General features: G+C 39.3%; 1 protein-coding gene across 2 annotated transcripts; it reads left to right on the top strand.

The window, feature by feature from the left end:
* Positions 1-5,731: 5,731 nt before the first annotated feature.
* On the top strand, positions 5,732-19,321 carry LOC125245015 (heavy metal-binding protein HIP-like). Of its 2 annotated transcripts, none has more exons than XM_048155439.1 (4): positions 5,732-6,208; positions 6,383-6,433; positions 6,527-6,658; positions 19,026-19,321. In XM_048155439.1, exons 1-4 carry the CDS (start codon positions 5,794-5,796, stop codon positions 19,304-19,306), a joined length of 879 nt encoding a protein of 292 aa, XP_048011396.1. In that variant the 5' UTR covers positions 5,732-5,793; the 3' UTR covers positions 19,307-19,321. The 2 variants fall into 2 exon arrangements, with proteins under 2 accessions (XP_048011396.1, XP_048011395.1); XM_048155438.1 differs by lacking the exon at positions 19,026-19,321 and adding an exon at positions 6,838-7,373.
* The last annotated feature ends 2,435 nt before the right edge of the window (positions 19,322-21,756 follow it).

Below are 21,756 nucleotides of genomic sequence, written 5' to 3'. Positions count from 1 at the left end.
AGCTCTTTTCAGGAACACAAAGTTTGGCTCCAAAACGAAAGACAGAGTGCAATTGCATCTGCTTCCCTATTAATACCACCTGGCGGAGGCGGTGCGCATTATGCAAATATCGCACGCCAATTCCATTGGCTTGTTTTAGTTTACTCAAAGCTGATAGGGCTCTCTAGCGATATCCCAATTCATCAGACACTACTGACGTACGTCAAACGTGACCGACTTAAAGGGAAGCCAAGGCCTCTGGAAAGAGTTTTGGTCAAGGGATATTTACGTTCCACGTGGTTGAGACGTCTTCCACTGGTTGTGCTGGGTGACGATGCAGAGGGAGAGGAGCCGGAATCTGTTTCAACAGCCTTGAACATGAAGTGGGATGCTGATCTCCTGGGGCACAAAGGGACCTATAATCTGGAACACGTAGATGAGGCCCTGACGTAGGTGCTGGAGGTCCTTAACAATCTGGAACACGCAGACGAAGATACCTTGAAGAGAAGGTTTGCTCTCCTGAGTTTAACCTTGTTGCAAATATCTCTGTGTGTCTTCTGTCTCTCTGGGCCAGACACTCGGTCAGTCCACTCTTGTCTCTCTGTAATTGTTACACCTTCGCAGGCCTGAGTCTCAGAACGGTGAATGTATCTGTTAATGTCTCACTCTTGAACCGAGGACTCAGAACAAGGATGTATATCAATGTCTATCCCCTTACAGGACAGACTCAGAACGATGTTGTATCTGTTAGTGTCTCAGCTTTGCAAGCTGGCACTCAGAATGGTTAGTGTCCATTGAAAGGGTACCTTTACCGCTTTCCGATAAGGCACTTCTCCATTCCAGTGTTGTGATTGGCTGCTGGCATCAGAGGACACACACAGTTAGAAGTCTTTTAAAATGTCTTTAAGTTTACCAGTGCATTTCTCACTTTCCAAACCACCACCAAGATACCCCTGGCAATATTCTAAACAATTAGAGACTAAACATGATGGGAAAAGATTGAACAGTAATGCATTCATTCATTCATTTGTACATTCACAGCTGAATTTGACTAAGATGTTGCATTACAAATAATGTTTTATTAATAAAATTTGGGAGGAGCAGCGTTCAAATAATCTGACTAATCATCATGTCATTTCAGCCAGCTGTTAGCAATCAGTAATCAACATATCTACCCAATCTGCATGAGTAAAGTATATATATATATATATATATATATATATATATATATAGACACAGTCGACTCACCCGTATCCCTTGTTAGTTTTACAGCATTCCTCTACCACCCCATCTCCTCACACTTGTCTGGTTACTTCCTAACCAGAAATATGGGGGGAGTACTCTGGGTTTGGGCCAAATACCAAGCTCGGAGCCCTCTCCTCAGACAGCACGCCAAATACGCATAATATTACTATCAGATTATTTGTAAGTGTGAACTCCTGAAATGGCTGTCACTGAGAATATTTCTCTGAATAAGTATGAAATGGATGTGTGTATGCAGGGCCGCTGCTGGGCACCGGTGTTGCAATGGAGTTCTATTGAGTGGCGCTTCTTGTTATTGTATATTCTTTGTAGAAACGAAGCAGAGACCCCTAAGTGTGCGGTGGGTTTAGTGGGGGGTAATTGAGAATGCGGGAAAGTCACTAGAGAGGAGGCAGTGCCTCAATTGCACTATGATTGGATATGATCGGTTACAATTAGACATGATTGGTTTGTGCGATAAATCCCGCCTCTTCTTTTCGTGCGCGTTCTCGTCGAATCGATCTGAATGAAGACAGTGATGGAGTTAATGGAAGACTAATTAAAAAGTAAGTAAACAACTGTCACTTAGATCACTGCTTTATTTCATGTCAAAACAAACTCGAAATGGCCTGAAAACATGATGACTGGGGTTTTGTTTTTAGTAAGCAATCAGCGTGGTGAAATTAAAAGGTACATCTTCATGTGACCACTGACCAGTGTGTACAAGATTGATGACTGCTGAAAATAAATCGACTATTAAAAAGAAAAGCTGAATATTACTTTATAAACCATAATGGTAGCACTTTATTTTACAGTACGTGTACTTTCCTGGTACATATATAGTAATTATGTTGTACATACAGGTAAAAGAGTGGTAACACAAGGTACTTACCTGACATGTATGTACATGGGAACTAATAAGAAACACTGCTGTACTTTCCAATGGTACATACATGGTAACTACTTTGTACCTATAGACAATTGTCGGGTAATAACAGGTGCTTACTTATAGTGTCCGTATATGGTAACTAACAGACACATTACTGTACTTACTAATGGTATGTACATGGTAAATATTTTGTACTTACAGACAAGTGTGGGTAATAACAGGCACTTATGTGTGATAACTAGTAAGACACATTACTGTACTTACTAGTGGTATATACATGGTAACTATGTTGTACTTATGGACAATTGTCGGTAATAACAGGCACTTACTAGTGGTATATACATGGTAACTATGTTGTACTCACGGACAAGTGTGGACACAAATAACAGACACTTACTTAACTACTGTGAAACAAATGTGCTTACCAAAGTGATACACTGCAGTAACTATACAGCACTTCATAGTGTTAATACTTATCAAGTAGTCCTTTTAAGCAAGGCTTTTGACACATGACTGAGTATACCAAGTACAGTAGTGTTACTGATCTGTATGTATGTCATCAAAATACCCCTATTAAGTGAATTATTGTCCTGTAAAGATTAGGCAAGTTGAACCGCAAAAGTATATCATCCAGTACTCAAGAAGTATCTTGTACCATGCTTATACCTCACCCTAAGCAATGTGTAATTTACGCATTAACTAACTGGTATATTCACTAGTACGTTCATAATAAGTACATGGAAATAGGACTGTAAAATAAAGTGAACCCTTGTACATAAACATTACATAGGAATTACCAGCTCTTACCAGGTGTAACTTACACATTAACTAACTGGTATAGTCACTAGTACATTCAGAGTAAGTACATGGAAATAGGACTGTAAAATAAAGTGAACCCTTGTACATAAACATTACATAGGAATTACCAGCTCTTACCAGGTGTAACTTATGCATTAACTAACTGGTATAGTCATTAGTACGTTCATAATAAGTACATGGAAATAGGACTGTAAAATAAAGTGAACCCTTGTACATAAACATTACATAGGAATTACCGTGATCTCATGAGAATACGTGTGTATTTTTACATAAAATGTGGTTTAACCACACGTACGTTTTCATACACACAAAAACATACAACACTGACGTATTTAGAGGACTAAAACGTAAAAATACTTACATATTAAAGCAGAACTCAGTAAGATTTGCGAAGCTCCCCCTACAGTTTCCTTCAGTGAATCACACTATCGTAAATACTCCAAGTGCAGCTCTGGACTACAACGACTACAACGCTCCCCAGCGCAGTAGTTTTGCAAATACAGTACAAGAAATCTTGATGGAGGTGGGTAATTTTCGAAATTGTCTTATAAAGTCATAATATATACATTGTTTTTGAATTACCGTAAAGCATTTTGTCACTCTCGCGTGAACGTGAACATGAGGCGAGATTGTTTCGGGTCGGTGCAGCTCAACTTGCAAGTGCTGTATTCTGGCGTAGACGTGCCAGAGGGGGTTAGTGCACGCCTCAAACACACCACAAGTCAATTAACCATCGTAAGGACTTAGAAAACTATCTATGAAGGTAAAAAAAGTTACTTAGTTCTGCTTTAACAGCAATAATAAATCATGTAAGGTAAAGTTTGAATGTAAATGAATTCCCCTGTAATAAAATCATGGGATTAATGTTTTAAATCTGTTGTATGTATTCAATTGTCATATCAATACATGTTTTCAGTCACGTTTTTTGAATACAGTTTACTCATCTACTTAATATGAAATAACATTTCTGTTCGTGACTTGTAATATTTAGTTTGTTTGCTGTGAGACACAAAAGATGTTTTCTCCTATGCAGCGACTGACAATACAACCATAAGATACATCAAATCACAACATACATTCACAAATCACACCCATTTTATTTGTTTGCTGTACTCCATATCTTTAGAATCCATATGTTTGTAAGGAACAGATCCAAATTCAGCCCTTTATCCATCAATCTTAATCTTCATTCTCAGCAGCAGCGACCGTCACAGTCAAAGCTCGTGCTCGTTATAATTTAAATTTGAAAGTAGCGCCACCCTCGAGAAGCGTTACGACATACGGCACTGATATCGAACGCTCATTGGCTCTCACCTGCTTCGTCACAGATTGCGACATGCCGTGTTTCAGTGGATTGACATTTGAATGAGTGCGCGCCTTCACGTAGAGAAGCCGGATTCATCATATTCTGCTCTGTAAAAAACTATTATTTACCGCCAGAGAGGACTGCGAGTGCAACTCATCATCATTTGAACTACTTTTGGTACGACATTTTCGCAATAAATAAATTGTTGTGATTACGCTTGTTTGTCTGTCATTCTTTTATTTAAAACAGTACAGAGTTTTAATAAATGTTTATGGGTTACTTAGGTTTAAAGGTAGGTGTAGGATTAGCAGCTCAAAATATCGTTTTGATGTTATATTTTTAATAAAATTATCATTTTCATTTACAAAAATGTAAGTTTTCTGTCTTTGAAAGTTACGTATGCTCTTACCAGGTGTAACTTGCACATTATTAACTGGTATACTGGTAATTAACTAGTACGTTCAGAGTAAGTACATGGAAATAGGACTGTAAAATAAAGTGAACCCTTGTACATAAACATTACATAGGAATTACCAGCTCTTACCAGGTGTAACTTAGACATTAACTAACTGGTATATTCACTAGTACGTTCATACTAAGTACATGGAAATAGGACTGTAAAATAAAGTGCATCCTTGTACATAAACATTACATAGGAATTACCAGCTCTTTAACCTTTGCAATAATAAGCTTAAGCATTTTAGACAATTAGTAAGTACAGTAATGTGTCTTACAAGTTACCATAAATAAGTGCCTGTTATTACCCACACTTGTCTGTAAGAACAAAATATTTACCATGCACGTACTATTAGTAAGTACAGTAATGTGTCTGTTAGTTACCATATACGGACACTATAAGTAATAAAACAAAGTAGTTACCATGTATGTACCATTGGAAAGTACAACAGTGTTTCTTATTAGTTCCCATGTACATACATGTCAGGTAAGTACCTTGTGTTACCACTCTTTTACCTGTATGTACAACATAATTACTATATATGTACCAGGAAAGTACACGTACTGTAAAATAAAGTGCTACCATAATATATATTGTTTAAATTGTTACTGCCTTTAGTCATTATTTTGGAATAAATGTAAAAATGAGTAAAAACACTAACTTGATGAAATTTATACTTGGTTTTAGTAAATAGAACATTACATAGTGTAAAAACAACAAAATTGAATGTATTTGGTCTCTCTTTTTATGTAATGTTAACTTAAAATTGTGTAACAGGGACATAAATGAGGACTTTGCCTTCTCATTTTAAAACACCACCACACACCACTGATATATAAACTAAAAAAAAACAAAAAAAACAACCTGAGAGTCATAGTTATTTTCTTTTGAGATCAACATAGTGCCACAAATGTTGTAAATAGAGATAAACATCTACTAAGCCCGGAACACCCCACTAATTATGATTAATAATTAACTTGAACTACTTATTTATCTGAAGCAGAAATCAAGTACAAAAGACAGTGAATCAGGACACTATAAAAGAACATGAGTCGATGTGAGGATGACAGAGAAAGAGCTGGAAACAAACATCAGTGAAGAATGAAGGCTTTAGTATGTATACTGCTGCTGTTGGAAACCTTTGTGTTTGTCGTCCAGCAGCAGGTAGATGGAGGACTCAATGAGAATGAGATCAGTCAACAGATCAGCTCTGAGGACGGAAGACAGAATCCACCTAAAACAGACACTTTGAGAGCTGAAGCTTCAACTGACAGACAACAATACTGTGATCTGGGCATCCCTGACATCCATGCAGCACTGAGAGAACTGACCGCCACCGTTACAGAGCAGAAAGAAAACATCAGAGAACTGACCACCACCGTTACAGAGCAGAAAGGAAACATCAGAGAACTGACCGCCACCGTTACAGAGCAGAAAGAAAACATCAGAGCTTTAGAGACGCAACTGAGGGAACAACAGATGTTTATCCTGGAAGAGATGAACAAGAAAGATGAAGGTACTTCACCAAAACATTCACTCTTTTATCAATGATCCTCAAAGTAAAACACCAATGCAATACATTGTATAGTGTAAATGTTAGTGTAAAGTTGAGTGTATACTGTGTAAATTGTGTTATCTATTACAGTAATCAGTGTAAATGTCATTTAACAGAATCTTTATTCCTTCACAGAAATTTCAAATCTTACTCTGAGTCAAGTGGAGTTGAGAAAGGAAAATAGAGGTGAAAGTGTGCTTGAATGATGTTAAATTCAGTGTATACATTCTCAGTGTAATACAGTAATATATCACAATATTGCTTGTTTTTCAATAACAGACAGAGAAATAGCTTTTTCAGCTTCACTTATGGAATCTGGCAGTGGATATATTGGTCCTTTTACCACTGAAATCACACTAACCTACAGGAACGTCTTCACAAACATAGGGAACGCCTACAACCCAATTACAGGTAATTATCAATGAAATGGAGTCATAAAACTCAGTTTATAGTAATGAAAACCTGCTCCATTCAGACCTCTCTGCAGTTGTGTAATGTGTATAAGAGAATTAAACAATCTGCCGTCTTTCAAAACTATTACAGTGTGTAAATGAAACAGCTGATTCTGTATCTCTTGTTATTTGATTTAGGTATTTTCACAGCCCCACTGAAAGGAGCGTACATGTTCAGAGTCTCTGTATATGGTCATGCCGGAACTGCAGCAAGTGTATACATTATTAAGAATGGAGAGAAGGTTGTTTCAGCACATGATCATCAGGCTCAGAATCCGGATGCATTAAACTCCTCAAATGGAGTTGTGTTGATCCTGGAGGTCGGAGATGTTGTATATGTGAGACTTTGGTCTGGCAGGAGGATATATGAAAACCAGAATATACACAACACTTTCAGTGGTTTCCTATTGTTCCCCTTAAGAGAACAGGAGCTTTGCAGAATGTGATTCCAATAATTCTGAATCTTCTATGTAAAATCAGTAAACCTGAAATGTTAAATAATACCTTTTTAAGTGTATCTTGTCGCTGATCCTTGATCTGTATCTCTTTATCCTACATACATAAGAGAAAAAAAAGACATTGTGGCATTTTCTTTTACTCACATTTTCATAAATATTCCCCGAACAATGCTTGCTTTGAAGCCCTCATGATATCATATTTTTCAGTCCCACCTGGATTTTGCCAAAAAAAAAAAAAAAGTGTTTGTTTTGTTTTGTCTGTGTGTGTGATTTTTTTTTTTTTTTTTTTTTTTTTGCTTTCAAAATGATTGATTTTGTGGTGGCAATTTCCAGAAATGTATGAAATTGTAAATTGTAAAATGAAATTGTAATATAAATTACTTTGGATTAAATCATCTGTCAAAATGTGAAATTTTTTGCACTCTCAGACAGAACCTATGAGTAAGTAATAATTAACAAATGTAAAAACACAGTTCATATTATGGTACTGTAAAACAAGTCAATGTCAACGTTATCATGGTGGATAACCACTTACCCATAATCTAGGGCATTCTTGCTTGTGAAAAGTTGTAAATCAGGTTAATAATTACATTACATTATACCCCACAAGAGCTGCAATTACAGAAAATAACATTTAAAGGAATTTTTAAACTCCATCAGCATCAGCTCTTGCCAGCAGCCATATCACCCTGTAGCCCAAGACCGGTTCCTCACTGAAGCTAAGCAGGGTTGAGCCTGGTCAGTACCTGGATGGGAATGTCCTGGAAAAACTAGGGCATGGTTTCATAAACGGGTTAGAATAAGCCAGGATTAGGCCTTAGTTCAATTAGGAGATTCAAGTAGCATCTATATTGCCTTAGAAAAAAAAAACATTATCTTGAGACAAAACAATGGCACGGACATATTTTAAGATATATCAGTACAAGTTGCTTTCAGTTAAAACAGCTCAAACATGCATTTTAGTCTAGGACTAGCCTAAGCCTTTTCTGCGAAACCGGGCCTAGGTTGTTTCTGGAAGGGGTGTAAGTGAGACAAGCAGGTGCTCACCCTGTGGTCCGTGTGGGTCATAACACCCCAGTATAATGATGGGGACACTATGCTGTCAAAAAGCACCACCTTTCAGATGAGACGTTGAACCGAAGTCCTGTGGTCATTAAAAATCCCAGGATGGCCTTTGAAAAAAAGAGTACGGGTTTAACCCCAGCATCCTGGCCAAATTTGCCCATTGGCTTTTGTCCATCATCATGGGCTCCTAATCATCCCCATATATTGTTAGTCGGTGTGACCATTTATAGTACACCTTTTAATCCTAGATTATTCAGGTAGGGTAAGGAAAGTCAAATCTAGTCTAAACCATAAGATACTCACCCGCCGGCAGGTTGAAGTCCTTCAGGAATGATGCAGAAGACTACCTTGTGGTTGTTCTTTATCAAGGCTCAGTTTGTAGTTATAAGTAAAGTCTCATTTACTGTTGAATTTTATTGGTTACAATACGAAGCAGTTAATGCAAAATAAAACTTAAATCAACTTAATCTAAAAAGCTCTATATCCTAGCTTTATCCAGCATTATTGGAGATGCTGTTAAGCGCCCCTCGTTAGGGTATCAGGTGTCCTTCTACGCTTAATGCAGGCAGCATCTGTGGAGGCCTTTTACTCCTCAGACTTTTATACTAATTTTTGGGACATTCTATGTATCTCTTGTTCTTTGAAACCACACTAATGGGGAAGACTGCTGACTTGGCAATGGTCCAGGAGACAATCATTGACACCCTCCACAAAGAGAGTAAGTCACAGAAGGTCATTACTGAATGTGGTGGCTGTTTACAGAGTGATGTATCAAAGCATATTAAATGCAAAGTTGACTAGAAGGAAGAAATTGGGTAGGCAAAGGTGCACAAGCAACAGGGATGACCACAAGCTTGAGAATACTGTCAAGTAAAGCCGATTCAGACACTTGGGAGAGCTTCACAATGAGTCAAATGAAGCCGGAGTCAGCGCATCAAGAGTCACCACACTCAGACATCTTCAGGAAAAGGACTACCAAGCCACTTTTGAAACAGAAACAACGTCAGAAGCATCTTACCTGGGCTAAGGAGAAAAAGAACTGGACAGTGAACAGTGGTCGAAAGTCCTCTTTTCAGATAAAAGTAAATTTTGCATTTCATGTTGAAATCATGGTCCCAGAGTCTGAAGGAAGACTGGAGAGGCACAGAATCCAAGCTGCTTGAAGTTAGTAATGATTTGGGGGGTTGTGACATCTGCTGGTGTTGGTCCATTGTGTTTTATCAAGTGCAAAGTCAATGCAGCCATCTTCCAGGAGATTTTGGAGCACTTTATGCTTCCATCTGCTGACAAGCTTTATGGAGATGCTGATTTCCATTTCCAGCAGGACTTTAGCAACTGCCCACAGTGCAAAAACCACTTCCAAGTGGTTTGCTGACCATGATATTACTGTGTTTTATTGGCCAGCCAACATGCCTGACCCCTGAATCTATGGGATATTTTCAAGAGAAAGATGAGAAACAGTCGATCCAACAATATACAGATGAAGGCTCAATAGTGCCTCAGCAGTGCCACAGGCTAATCACTTCCATGCCACACTTCACTGATGCTGTAATTTGTGCTAGAGCAAGTCATTTGCTGTAATATGTGCTGCCGACCAAGTATTGAGTGTACAAATGAACATACTTTAAAGAACTTGAACTTTTCTGTTTTGAAAATCCATTTTTTGATTGATCTTAGGAAATATTCTAATATTTTGAGATACTGGATTTTGGACTTTCATGAGCTGTACGCTCTAACCATCAAAATTTAAAAAACAAAAAACAACTTTTGAAATGTTTTACTTTACATGTAGGGAATCTAGAATATATGAAAGTTTAATTTTTAAAAATAATTTACAATAAAAAAATGAACTTTTTTATGATATTCTAATTATATGACCAGCACCTGTATCCTGATTGGTTTCATCACTCTGTCTCCTCTCCACCAAAAAGCTGGTGTGTGGTGGGCGTCCTTGTACAATATGGCTGCCGTCGCATTATCCAAGTGGATGTTGCACATCGAGGGTGGTTGAGGAGATTCCCCCTTCCATGTGCAGTCTTTAGAGTGCTGAGAATAGCTGCAATATGTGTATTATAGCTATATAATAGCTATAAATGTAACATTATTATTATCTACTATTTTTTGTGGCATGATCAGTCACATGGTCAGTCACAACAGAAATAAATGTTAAATTGTTCAAAAAAAATGTCAGGCACTTACAATCGATGTAAAAGGGCCAAGCAGTAAAGATTAAAATACACACTGTTTCAAAAGTATAGCCACAAGACTTAGGCCCCGTTTACACGTACATGGTTATTTTGAAAGACGGAAACATTTCCCTTCGTTTGCGCCGTTCGTTTACACGCAAACGTAGAATTCGCCTCTGAAAACGAGTCTTTCTAAAAACTCCGGCCAGAGTGGAGATTTTGAAAATCTTCGTTTGCGCGTTTGTATGTAAACTGAGAAAAACGAGTGTTTAGGCACCCAACGTCACAGTATGCGCCAGAGCTCGCACCTACGTCAAAAGTGCGACCTATGTTTACATTTGATCATGGAAGCGTTCAGAGTAACATTCGCATTTATGTTGGTGCAAACCCTTCTCCTGTGTTTGCATTTGCAAATACAGCTGATTCATTATATCGAGGAGCAGAGACGAATGAGTGCTCGGAGGTCAGCAATTTCGCAACAACTTCTCCCTCCAACACAAAGAACCAGTCCGCGTCACCGCCAGCGCCGCCGGTTTTGGGTCCGACCTGGGCGAACTGCTGTCTGGTGGGAGAACTTCGAAAATGAAGTGGTTGTCCCGGATGAGTGGCGTGAAAATTTTAGGATGTCAAGGTCATCGCTGCTGTCACTCTCCGAATTGCTACGTCCCTACATCGAGGCTGAGACGACCGTCATGCGGTCCCCTGTCGGTGTCATAAAAAAAGTTGCCTGCACCTTATATTACCTGTCCGACGAGGGTAGACTGCGCAAGACAGCCAACGCTTTCGGTCTTTCTCGATCGACCGTGTCAATAATAGTAAGGCAAGTGTGTAAGGCAATAGCTGTCCACTTAGGTCCTATGTACATACAACTGCCCACATCCGAAAATTCTGTGCAGAAACTAGTGCAGAAATTTGAAGAGGTGCATGGCCTCCCTCAATGCATAGGTGCTGTGGATGGCACACATGTGGAAATAAAGCAGCCATCTGTAAATTCCACAGACTATGTCAATAGAAAAGAGAGGTTCAGTTTGAACGTGCAGGCTACCTGCGACTATAAATATTGTTTCATTGATGTGGTAGTTAAATGGCCTGGGAGTGTTCACGACGCCCGCATTTTTGCAAATTCCACACTCAACGGCCATCTGAAAGATGGAAAGATCCCACCATGTCCCAAGAAAATACTTGAGGATGAAGAGGCCATACCAGTGTACTTACTTGGAGATCCTGCATATCCTCTGCTCCCATATCTAATGAAAGAGTATGCGAATGGGGGGACCAGTGCTCAGGAGCAGTACTTTGGACTGTCTTTGTGCCGTGCACGGATGGTTATCGAGTGCGCGTTTGGGAGGCTGAAAGGCCGGTTTGGAGCCCTGAGAAGAGCAATGGACATTAACCTTAATGACCTTCCCTTCGTCGTATATGCATGCTTCGTCCTGCATAATTACTGCGAGGCTGCTATGGACACTCTGGATGACACCAGGGTTACAGAGGCTATTCAATATGACCGGGACAACCAACCTGATAATCCACCAACTGTCAGAGAGGGAATGTCAGCTGAAGGGAAGAGGGTCAGGAGAGTCCTGACACAGTTTCTTGACCCATAAATGGGCCTCAAGCTTGTTTGTTAAACTGGTTTAACACATGTTGAAGTAGCCTACTCTGTTTAAATTTATACATTTTAGTACAGGCTAATATTTGTGTTTAAGCATTTTTCTTTACAATTTTGTTCTTTGTATTTGATACTCAAGTTTTGTGGGACAGGTTTACAGTAACAAATGGTTAGTGTTTTTATAGTTGCCCCAGCATACTTCACTCTGTGCATCTTACACAATTACAGACACAAGTCTGAATGCTTTGCAACCAGTTTAATTCTGATCAGACACAAGAATGGTTTGTCATTACGGCATTAAAGAGAACAAACACTGTACAAATAAAATGCCTCTGTACTGCTTACTGCTTATAACAAACATACATTACAAAACATTAAATGGAACCGCATTAAAGTGACATTTCCAAGAGGCTTCAAGAAGTGTGTTTGAGCTTATTTTTATTTGGTTAGGACAATGCACATTACATAAATGCGCTAGTGTTAGCCAGTTGGCTTGCAACTCTAGTTCTAGTTACCTAGCACATTACAATAAACAAATTGTATAACTGTTCAAAAATAGGGCATACGAACAGGGTTCAAATGAACTCAATTCAATTGACCTCAATGGTAAAACAAAACATTCCAAAGGTACATTTAACATTAATCAATCCAAAAAGTGCAATTTTTGTAAACTCTTATTGCAGCTAACAAAGACATCGGATAAGGTACATTTAACACTAAACAACCAAAAAGTGCAATTTCTGTAAACTTATTGCAGCTGCCAAGACAAACAAGCCTTTATACTTTCCTTTAAAAGTGCAATTTGTGTAAAGTATTATTGCATCTGCTGAAACATTAGACAAGCTATTATACTTGCCTTTTTACAATCAAAAAGTAGCCGTAACCAGCAGAAACAATCGAAACAATTTTCATTCTTTCTTGAAAAGTGCATGGGTGTACGAGAACTGCCCTGAGCCCTCAACAGGTATGAAGGACAAATCTGCAGTGTTAATAGTAATAGGCATTACATTGTGTGTGTGTGTTCTATTGCCTGAGGAGTTTTGTGGGAATACCTGATGTATTTGATTTGGCAGATATGAGTGTTGTGATGGCATATGACCTTGCTGGGCTATTGTTGTGGGGTAGTGTGGGGGTGGCGCCTGTGCTAGTGGTGGTGTATGGAGTGTTTCCCGCAGGAAAGAAAACCCATCAACAATTGAGGTTGTAAGCCTATCCAGTGTATTGGAAACTTTAGAAAAGTTGTCAGCAGCTCTTTTTTCTGAGGCCTCAGTGATGTTAAGGAGTTGTCTTTTAATACGCTGGTCTTCTTCAACAGCATGTTGTTGCAGAGCCTCTGCTGAAAGCCGTTTATTCAGACGTGTCTGGCGGTGTCCTCTTAGTTTGGCCTTTACAAAGTAGATCAGAACAAAATTAATTACAACAGCATAATTTGCAGTAAAAAAATCCAGTGTTACAAACATTACTTTCTAGTATTCACTTAAAAAAAAAAAAGTGTCAGCAATTGCCATAAGAGTAGCAGCTTAGTAATATAACTAGGAGCTGTAGAATTTCTCTAGAATGTTTTGTATGGTGCCATGGCAATGGTAGAGTTCTAAATTCTAGCTTTCATTGACATTTACCTTTGTCTAGGGGCAAGCCAAGATAGGCTACAAGATGTCTCTATCTCACTCAGTCTCTCTCTCTCTTACATACACACACACACACACACACATTTCAATAATGGTTACTAGGTTTGTAGGTTTGCATAATCAACCATGTTCTAACAATAAAACATCAACAAACCTTTACAATAAATTAATGTAGAAATAAGTGTATGCCACAATTACACAAACTTGTCACACCACATCACAAACGTATCCGTCTGATGAGGTCAGACATAACTTTACAGGTAACTAGGCTACTAACGACAATTGTATACATACGTTTAGAAGATCTCTCCTCTCCTTCACTGGTTGTGCTGATGGTGCCACGCTGCCGTCATCAGGAAGTCCATCAACTTCTACACTGGAATCAATGACATCTAATGTTGACGAGCCTTGAGGCGAGGGCTCCAGGTCATTTGTTTCGACACCGGTGGGCAAAGTGGTGGTGGCCGGCGAACCACCCCATACCTGCTCGCACTTTTCAAAATACAGGAGGACTACTCTTCCATGCCCAGACCTACGGCCTGTGTCCACAGCACCTCTGTATTTCATCCGAACTGCCTTAAGCTTGGTTGTGAGGACGGCGCGAGTAATGTCCTCCTTTTGATGAGGAAAATCATCGGTAGATGCGTTGGGGTAGTGCTCTAAAAAGAGGGTCAGTATGTCGGCATATTTACTTTGGCACGTCTCCCAGTCGATGTTCTCCTGTAATTTTGTGGTTTTGTAATCTAAAGTTACATTTAACAGGAGCTCTACCTCCTGGTCAGTCCACACGAATGATGATCCTGGTGCCATCCTTGTTCCAAAGAGGAAGAGGAAGTGATTCGTTGCTATTTTCGGGATTCTGATTGGCTTACATGGGCTTCAGCTTCTCGTTACACCACCACCTACAGGTTTGGCATGCTCTTGACTGCATATATACACGGGCATGTGTAAACACTTTTCTGAAAACTCACATGTGTGCACGATGTTATTTTTGAAACCGGAGAGGTTGAAATGTCCGTTTATGAAAATAGCCGCCCACGTGTAAACTAGGGGTGTAACGGTTCACAAAATTCACGGTTCGGTTCGATACGATACACTGGTGTCACGGTTCGGTTCGGTACGGTTCGGTACGTTTTAGATACAGCAAAAAGAAAAAATTGGCAGATAAATTTCCTTGATTTTTTAAAAATGTTTTATTTATTAAAACTAACAAAGTATGATTTTTTTTTTTACATTGAACAATGATGGAGCTATACTTTACCCATCTTCTATGGTGTTTTTGTAGCAGCATACTGTATAACCCTTTGAGCGGTACGGTCCCACATATGGGATTTTTATTTCTGTGCCCCTGGGCGTACGGTCCCCACATAAGGGATTTCGAACGTTCAGCGACTTCTCATAACTGCCAGATTCAAACTGTGCTTTCGCGCTCTGGCTGCGAGACGGACGAGCGCAGCTCTTGTCATATATCACAGCTATGCAGTGTTTTTAGGCACATAACGTTTCTTTTAAGATTTCAGACATTTATATACGTATAAGCACCATTAAAACAATATATTTAGAGTTTATAAAATGCACACTGATGTCAGACATCAGTGGAAGGAGCAATAACAATCCATTCATATACAATTTGCCGATATTTATTCATATCAGACACACATAATGGGCCCAAGTAACTGCAAAGTTTACTCTATTATTCTTCCAGTTCACCAGCCACTTACTTGCATATATTTCGGGAGAAAATGATGAATTCACCTGCTGTAAATCCGACTGACAGGACTCTGTGAACTGCGGGGCAAACTAAGATGGCGGCGCCCATCTCGCGTTATAGATCATGATAAAGATCATTTATAAAGGCTTTTAAACGACAAAACACACTCACTTACACATATTTGAGGATCGGAATATCAGATAGTTGATAACATGGTAAGCAAGTTTGTGAATATTTTAAATAAACAAGGAAAAACAAAATAATAGCGATCCATCTGTCATACAGTGTTATTGTTGCTGCGCTCAGCGCTAGTGACACGCAAGACGCGTCGCTATGGAAACATTAAAGGCAAACGTTCTAAAATAACGGTTGCATTAAAAAAAAAAACTCACTCTGGGGGGGAGAGTTAGAATATTTTAAACTCACGCTCGAAAGGGATAAAACAAAAACAGCTCCTTATAAAAAAAATGAAAATGTTATATAGCTTACAGGGAATCCAAAGTGCACCCAAACACCAGACCTGTTGGTTATTGGACGATCTTCTATTTCTGGTCTGTTAAACGCATTAGCCATTTTGCAAAGAGCCTTCAGCGCATACTGAGTGAGTGAGCGCCTGCCTGAGTTGCCACATGTAAATCAGACGCCCCATACGCGTTCGGTGTGAACGCAGCATAACATAAACATATAAAATTGGTGTTTTTTTTTTCTTCGGGGGTGTCAGGGGCGTTGCCTGTTACGTCGTTTGGGTTATTGGGCTACCTTGTTGAACGCATAACATTATATTTCACAAACTTTTATTTTCCAAATGTAATTAATTAGTCCAACGAACCATTCGGTACATAATGCGTACCGCGTACCGAACCGAAAGCCGCACGAAGTACCATCTCCATTAACCTTTGAAAATTTGCTGGAGCTTTTGTCAGACCCATGGGCATAACTTTAAAATAGTACAGCCCACTACCTGTGGTGAAAGCAGTTTTCTTACGATCCTCTTTTGCCAACTCCACTTGCCAATAGCCATGCTGCAGGTCTATTGTGGAGAACTAAGCAGATCCTGATAATGCATCTAATGCATCATCGACTCTTGGAAGGGGATGAGAGTCTTTTATTGTTACAGCATTGAGTTTTCTGTAATCCAGGCAGAATCGCCATGTGTCATCCCGCTTATGCACTAAAACTATGGGCGCTGCCCAGGGACTATAACTCTCTTCAATGACATCTGCTTTTAAGAATTTTGTCACTTGCTGCTGTATTTCTTGTCTTTGTTCAGGTGTCACACTATAGGGCCTTTGTTTGATTAGCATGGCCTCACCTGAGTTCGATGTCTTCTTCTGTGGTGTTCAGAACTTGTACTACAGTCAGGCCATTTTGAACCTCACTGAGGGTGTGCGCAATGGCCACATTTCTAGCTCGGTTGGGCTCCAGGACACCTATGCGGTCAGTTGGCACAGGAGATACAGCCGTCGCTCCTGCCACACATGAAGTGATAATCGTTTCACTCCATGCCAGTAATTTGGTAGATGTAAGCACAGAAACATTACAACAGGCTGCAGCTTTATGTCCTGTTGGGTGCAGAGGGAGCTCAACATTCCATAAGGACAATTTCTGATTTACTACATCAAGGACAGCATGGTGTTTTGTAGGAAGTCCCACCCAAAGATGATTAGATGGTGTGCACCTCTAACCACCCGGAAATCATAAATCATGATGCAGCAATTCTTTCCAAGTCTCATACCTAGAACTAAGACACCTAAGGTGTCCAGACATTGCCCAGTGACAGAACGTGCAAGTACCATTGAAGTTTTCATAGGCCGCTTTTTAACATTGGTTGAGAATGTCGAAAATCTTCCCCCACAATGGAGATAGTAGAGCCCGTGTCCACCAGAGCAGAAACTTCCACTCCTTCCACAATTGCCAAAACATTTGCTGACACCTTGTTAGGGGGTTGTGTGTGCTCCTCATTTGTATTAAATACTGTAAAATCAGTGTGGGGGCCGGGAGGCTGAAGCTGATGTTTGCCCCTCAACATCAGCTAATGGAAGTTTCCCTGTTGTTTGAATGACTGTTGGCTGTCAGGGGGACCTAAAGAATACACTGCGTCGGCTCTGAGGGCTGTTGTCTCTACTTCACTGCCGGACAGGACTAGGGCTGAGGGGCTGTCTGTAGTCATCAGTATGATACCTACGGTCTTGAGAGTGGAGGATAGTAGGGCCCAGCTCTGTCACCTCCCTGTGTGTTATTGCTGTCACGTGGCATTGTGCGCTGCCAGTCATGCAACACTGTAACATCCTTGTGCCGTCTGTTAGGTATATGGGTACAGTCAGGCTGATATTGTGAACTGTGGTATGTTGGAGAAGAGCTATATGCCATCCTGGTCTGCTCTTTAACTAAAGAATTTCTGTTCCTTTCCCAGAACTCCAAACATTCTGTAAGATGAGCATTTTTGTCTTGTAGCTGGCGGACATCATTTTTCAGCTCGTTCACAGTCGACATTAACCGCTCCACTGCCTGAAGTAATTTCTCATCAGTGTGATCAGAATGCACCATAGCCACTTGATTTTGGGTTTGGTGCACTTCAGTTGAACCCCCGTGAAGTTGCATAGCTGCACGGGCCCTTTCACACAACAATAAGAGTGTAATGTCCAAATGGCGCCACTATCGCGTGCCGAAAAAGTTCATAAAACTCTACAAAAAGCGCCACAAATGCAAAATAATGACCCAGCTGCCACCAAATGTAAAGTAGGGTTCGTAAACTTTGCGTGACACACACTCAAAATAATAAAATAAATCACAGAAGAGAAGCAGCTCGTGAACAGTCATCTGTTTACTCACTCACATGCTCAGCGCTGAGAAACACAACACCAACTTGCAATCCAGCCAATCAGGATACACAACGATGAACACTGAAGTAAATCAAGTTTATAAACAAGAACACAGATTCCAGACTTTAACCCACTATCTCCCATTTATATAATTATATGTATATTTAACCTTACAACAGGACAACAGCGTTTTGGGGACCTGAAAATGCAAACTTTTGAAAAAGCTAATTTACAAAAACTTTCAAAGTGCAAGTTTTTGGTGGCAATACTGTTATTAGCATCCTCTCAGCCTCGACTGCAAACATACTACTGTTCTCAACTAATGCAGCATCTAGTCAACAAACTAATTACATTAATATGTAAATATCCATGGATTAGGTTTTTTTGATATGTTATAAGGAACACTTTTGAGCCCAACCTTTAGTGTAATCGTTTGTTTTACTCGCGTTTTCACAGTTTCCCCTATTAAATCCAGTCATGCAGCAGCTTCTTTTACCACTCAGTCCACTTTCCCGGCATTCTGGCGGGAAAGTGACGTTGATGCATACCCTCTATAGGTGTGTAGTGTTTCTTTAAAAAGTGACATCGCCAACTACTGGCCTGGCAGCAGAATACAGTGTTTTTAAGTTGTTTCCACGGATCTGTGTGAACGGGGATCAATTTGACAAGATTGTTGTCTTTACGCGAAAAACGCAAAGAAAAAAACATGTCTGTTTTAGGAAATTGTTGTCGTGTAAATGTAGCCTGAAATAATCTGCCATCATTCAAAACTATAACACAGTGTGTTTGGTAATTAAGCAATCATAAATTAATCAGCTGATTCTGTATCTCTTGTTATTTGATTTAGGTATTTTCACAGCCCCACTGAAAGGAGCGTACATGTTCAGAATCTCTGTATTTAGTCATGCCCCAACTGCATCAGGTGCCACCATTTATAAGAATGGAGAGAAGGTGGTTATAGCATATGATAATCGGCCTCAGAGTGAGTTAAACTCCTCGAATGGAGTTGTGTTGATCCTGGAGGTTGGAGATGTTGTCTATGTGAGACTTTACCCAAACTCGAGGATACATGATAGCTATAATAACCACAGCACTTTCAGTGGTTTCCTACTGTTTCCCTTAAAATAACAGGAGCTTTGAAGAATGTGATTCCAATAATTCTGAACCTTCAGCGTATGATTTAAGATGAAAATAATTAAGAATTAACAAATAAATCTGTTTTAATGAGGACTAATGTGTGTTTGAAATTTGCAATAGATTACTGTATAAAAGTCTGAGCTGTACATGTAACATTGTATGAAGAGTTTCAGCATAGAGACAGACAGGACATGAATATCAGGTGATTCAAAAGTAGGGCTATCATGATTCCTCTATTAAATAGAAAAATCCTCTATTTAAAAAAAAAAAAAATCCTCAATCACTGTTCTTTTCACACTGCACCACTATCTGGGACAGCATTCAGTCACTGCTGTGTGCACATTGCTCAATGGATCGGCGACAGGGGGTTACATATTGCATGACTTTACAATAGGAAGAATTGCCGACAACTCTGTCCAGTCCTCAAACTATGCTTCACATCCAAACACACACGAGCAGTGATAAGGTAACAACACAAGGACACGTGTAAGAATGGAATTGTTATTAAAAATGTTAGCCCGCAAGAAGCTTGTGATCCAAATTGTCTCCAAATATTTTTATTATTTATAAAAAAATAATTAGATTTTTTTTTAAATGAAAGAAAAAAAGATTATGGAGGAGGAAATGTTTGGCAAGACATAGGGCTGTGACCGTATGGGTTTTTTTCTTATCGCGGTGATAAGCAACAAATCCCGCGGTTTGGCGGTAAAACAACTAATTTCAGCAAGAGATCGCCTCTTATTTAACACAGACCAACAAATTTCTTATCGAATTAAGATGTTTCTTTCTTTAGGTACATCCGTGTGTGTGCTGCAAAAAGTGGTAGGGTCATGGGGACATGTCCCACCCCAACAAATTATGTAAATCATGTGTATATACTATAGTACTTTGAGGGATCTATTAAAAATATTCCACAGAATGAATAGTATTGTTTTATTTTTTATATGTCATTTGTAAGATTTTTTTGAAAAGATTGAAAAAAATAGAAAGATTGCATACATTGGTCAGAAGAGAGAAATATGCCAAATTTACTGTCACTCCCTCACAGCATTATCATTCGCAACATGTCAGTCAGGAGAAATTGTCCAGCTCTTTAGTTTCATACAGATTATATTGCAGGAAAATATTTGTTTTAAATGTGAATTGTTTTATTTAAAAGTAGACATTTCTTTAGATGTAAGTTTCATGTTTGTGTGATAATTATTCTTAGAAGTTTGTTCATTTTTGAGACGTTTCAGAAAGATTCAGAGACAGATGAAAGCGCATTCTGCTTTTTTTATTTTACAAAAGCAGAAGGTTTTGTTTTTATTGTGAGTGTACACAAATAAAAGTAGATCATTTGTAGTTTGTAATGATGTCTTGCAAATAATCTGTATCACCAAAAATGGCGGAGTAGGCCTATTTTAAGTTGTTTCAGCTGTCATGAGGAAAAATCCATCAGAACGCGCCGGCGCCTTTGTCGTAGCCTAATTAGTTTCATATTTTTGTTTAAATATTACACTATAGCCTAATATTAGTTTTTAAATTTCATTTATGTTGATTATGAAAAGTGAACAGCATGACTAAGAGATGCGCAATATGTCGGGTCAGACATGATTTTGACCACTTCATTAAGTTTTGTTTTGTAGAAACCCTTTCTTTAAAGTGAATTTCGTTTTGTAAAAATTGTATCTTAATTAGGCCCCAAGCGAAAATTCGCGCAGCGCCCTCTTGTTCTTCTAAGGATTTTTTTTTTTTTTTTTTTCCCGTCTTCCGGGGCTTTTTGGGGGCCTTAACATGCTCAAAAACTCTTGAAAATTGGCACACACATTGGAATCCGTGGCCATTAGGACGCCGGAGAGGCTGGTACCCGGGCGTGGCAGGGGGGCTCGACAGCGCCCCCTTGAAAAAAATCTGAAAATTTGGTCCATATATTAAACACGCTTGCACGTATTAGTATGAAACTCAGTACACATATAGACCTCATCGGGCCGAACAACTTTCGTGCTCTAAGTTAAACGCCACCCCAACAGGAAGTCAGCTATTAAGGGTTGTTTGAAAAACGCATGCTCTGGAATTTGATATACTCCTCCTAGACGATTAATCCGATCGCCACCAAACTCGGTCAGCATGAAGTCAAGACACTGATGATGAAAAATTGCCAGGGGATTTTTGATATCTCGAACGGTTTGGCCGTGGCGAGGCAACGAATTTATGGCGAGAAAAAGGAAACAGGAAATGTGTTATAACGTCTGCATACATATATTGATCTTTATGAAACTTCACGAGTGTGTTCGTTATAGGAGTCTGATCACATGGATGTGACTATTGTGAGTCAAAGTTATAGCGCCACCAACTGGCAGCAGGAAGTGTATCACTTTTTGAAATGTTTTGAGATCACCCTCTTATTTTTACCTGATTTGCTTCAAACTTCATCAGTGTAATGTCAATACACAGCAGAT

This window comes from Megalobrama amblycephala, linkage group LG14 (assembly GCF_018812025.1).
Source record: "Megalobrama amblycephala isolate DHTTF-2021 linkage group LG14, ASM1881202v1, whole genome shotgun sequence".
NCBI classification, from domain to species: Eukaryota; Metazoa; Chordata; class Actinopteri; order Cypriniformes; family Xenocyprididae; genus Megalobrama; species Megalobrama amblycephala.
Note: the sequence above shows the minus strand (reverse complement) of the source record. Positions and strands in the feature narration are given on the sequence as shown.

Coding starts and splice junctions, on each gene's coding strand:
- LOC125245015 (XM_048155438.1), top strand. CDS start 5,794: ATGAAGGCTTTAGTATGTATACTGCTGCTGTTGGAAACCTTTGTGTTT. Junction 6,209..6,382: donor GATGAACAAGAAAGATGAAG/GTACTTCACCAA, acceptor ATTCCTTCACAG/AAATTTCAAATCTTACTCTG. Junction 6,434..6,526: donor GTTGAGAAAGGAAAATAGAG/GTGAAAGTGTGC, acceptor TTTCAATAACAG/ACAGAGAAATAGCTTTTTCA.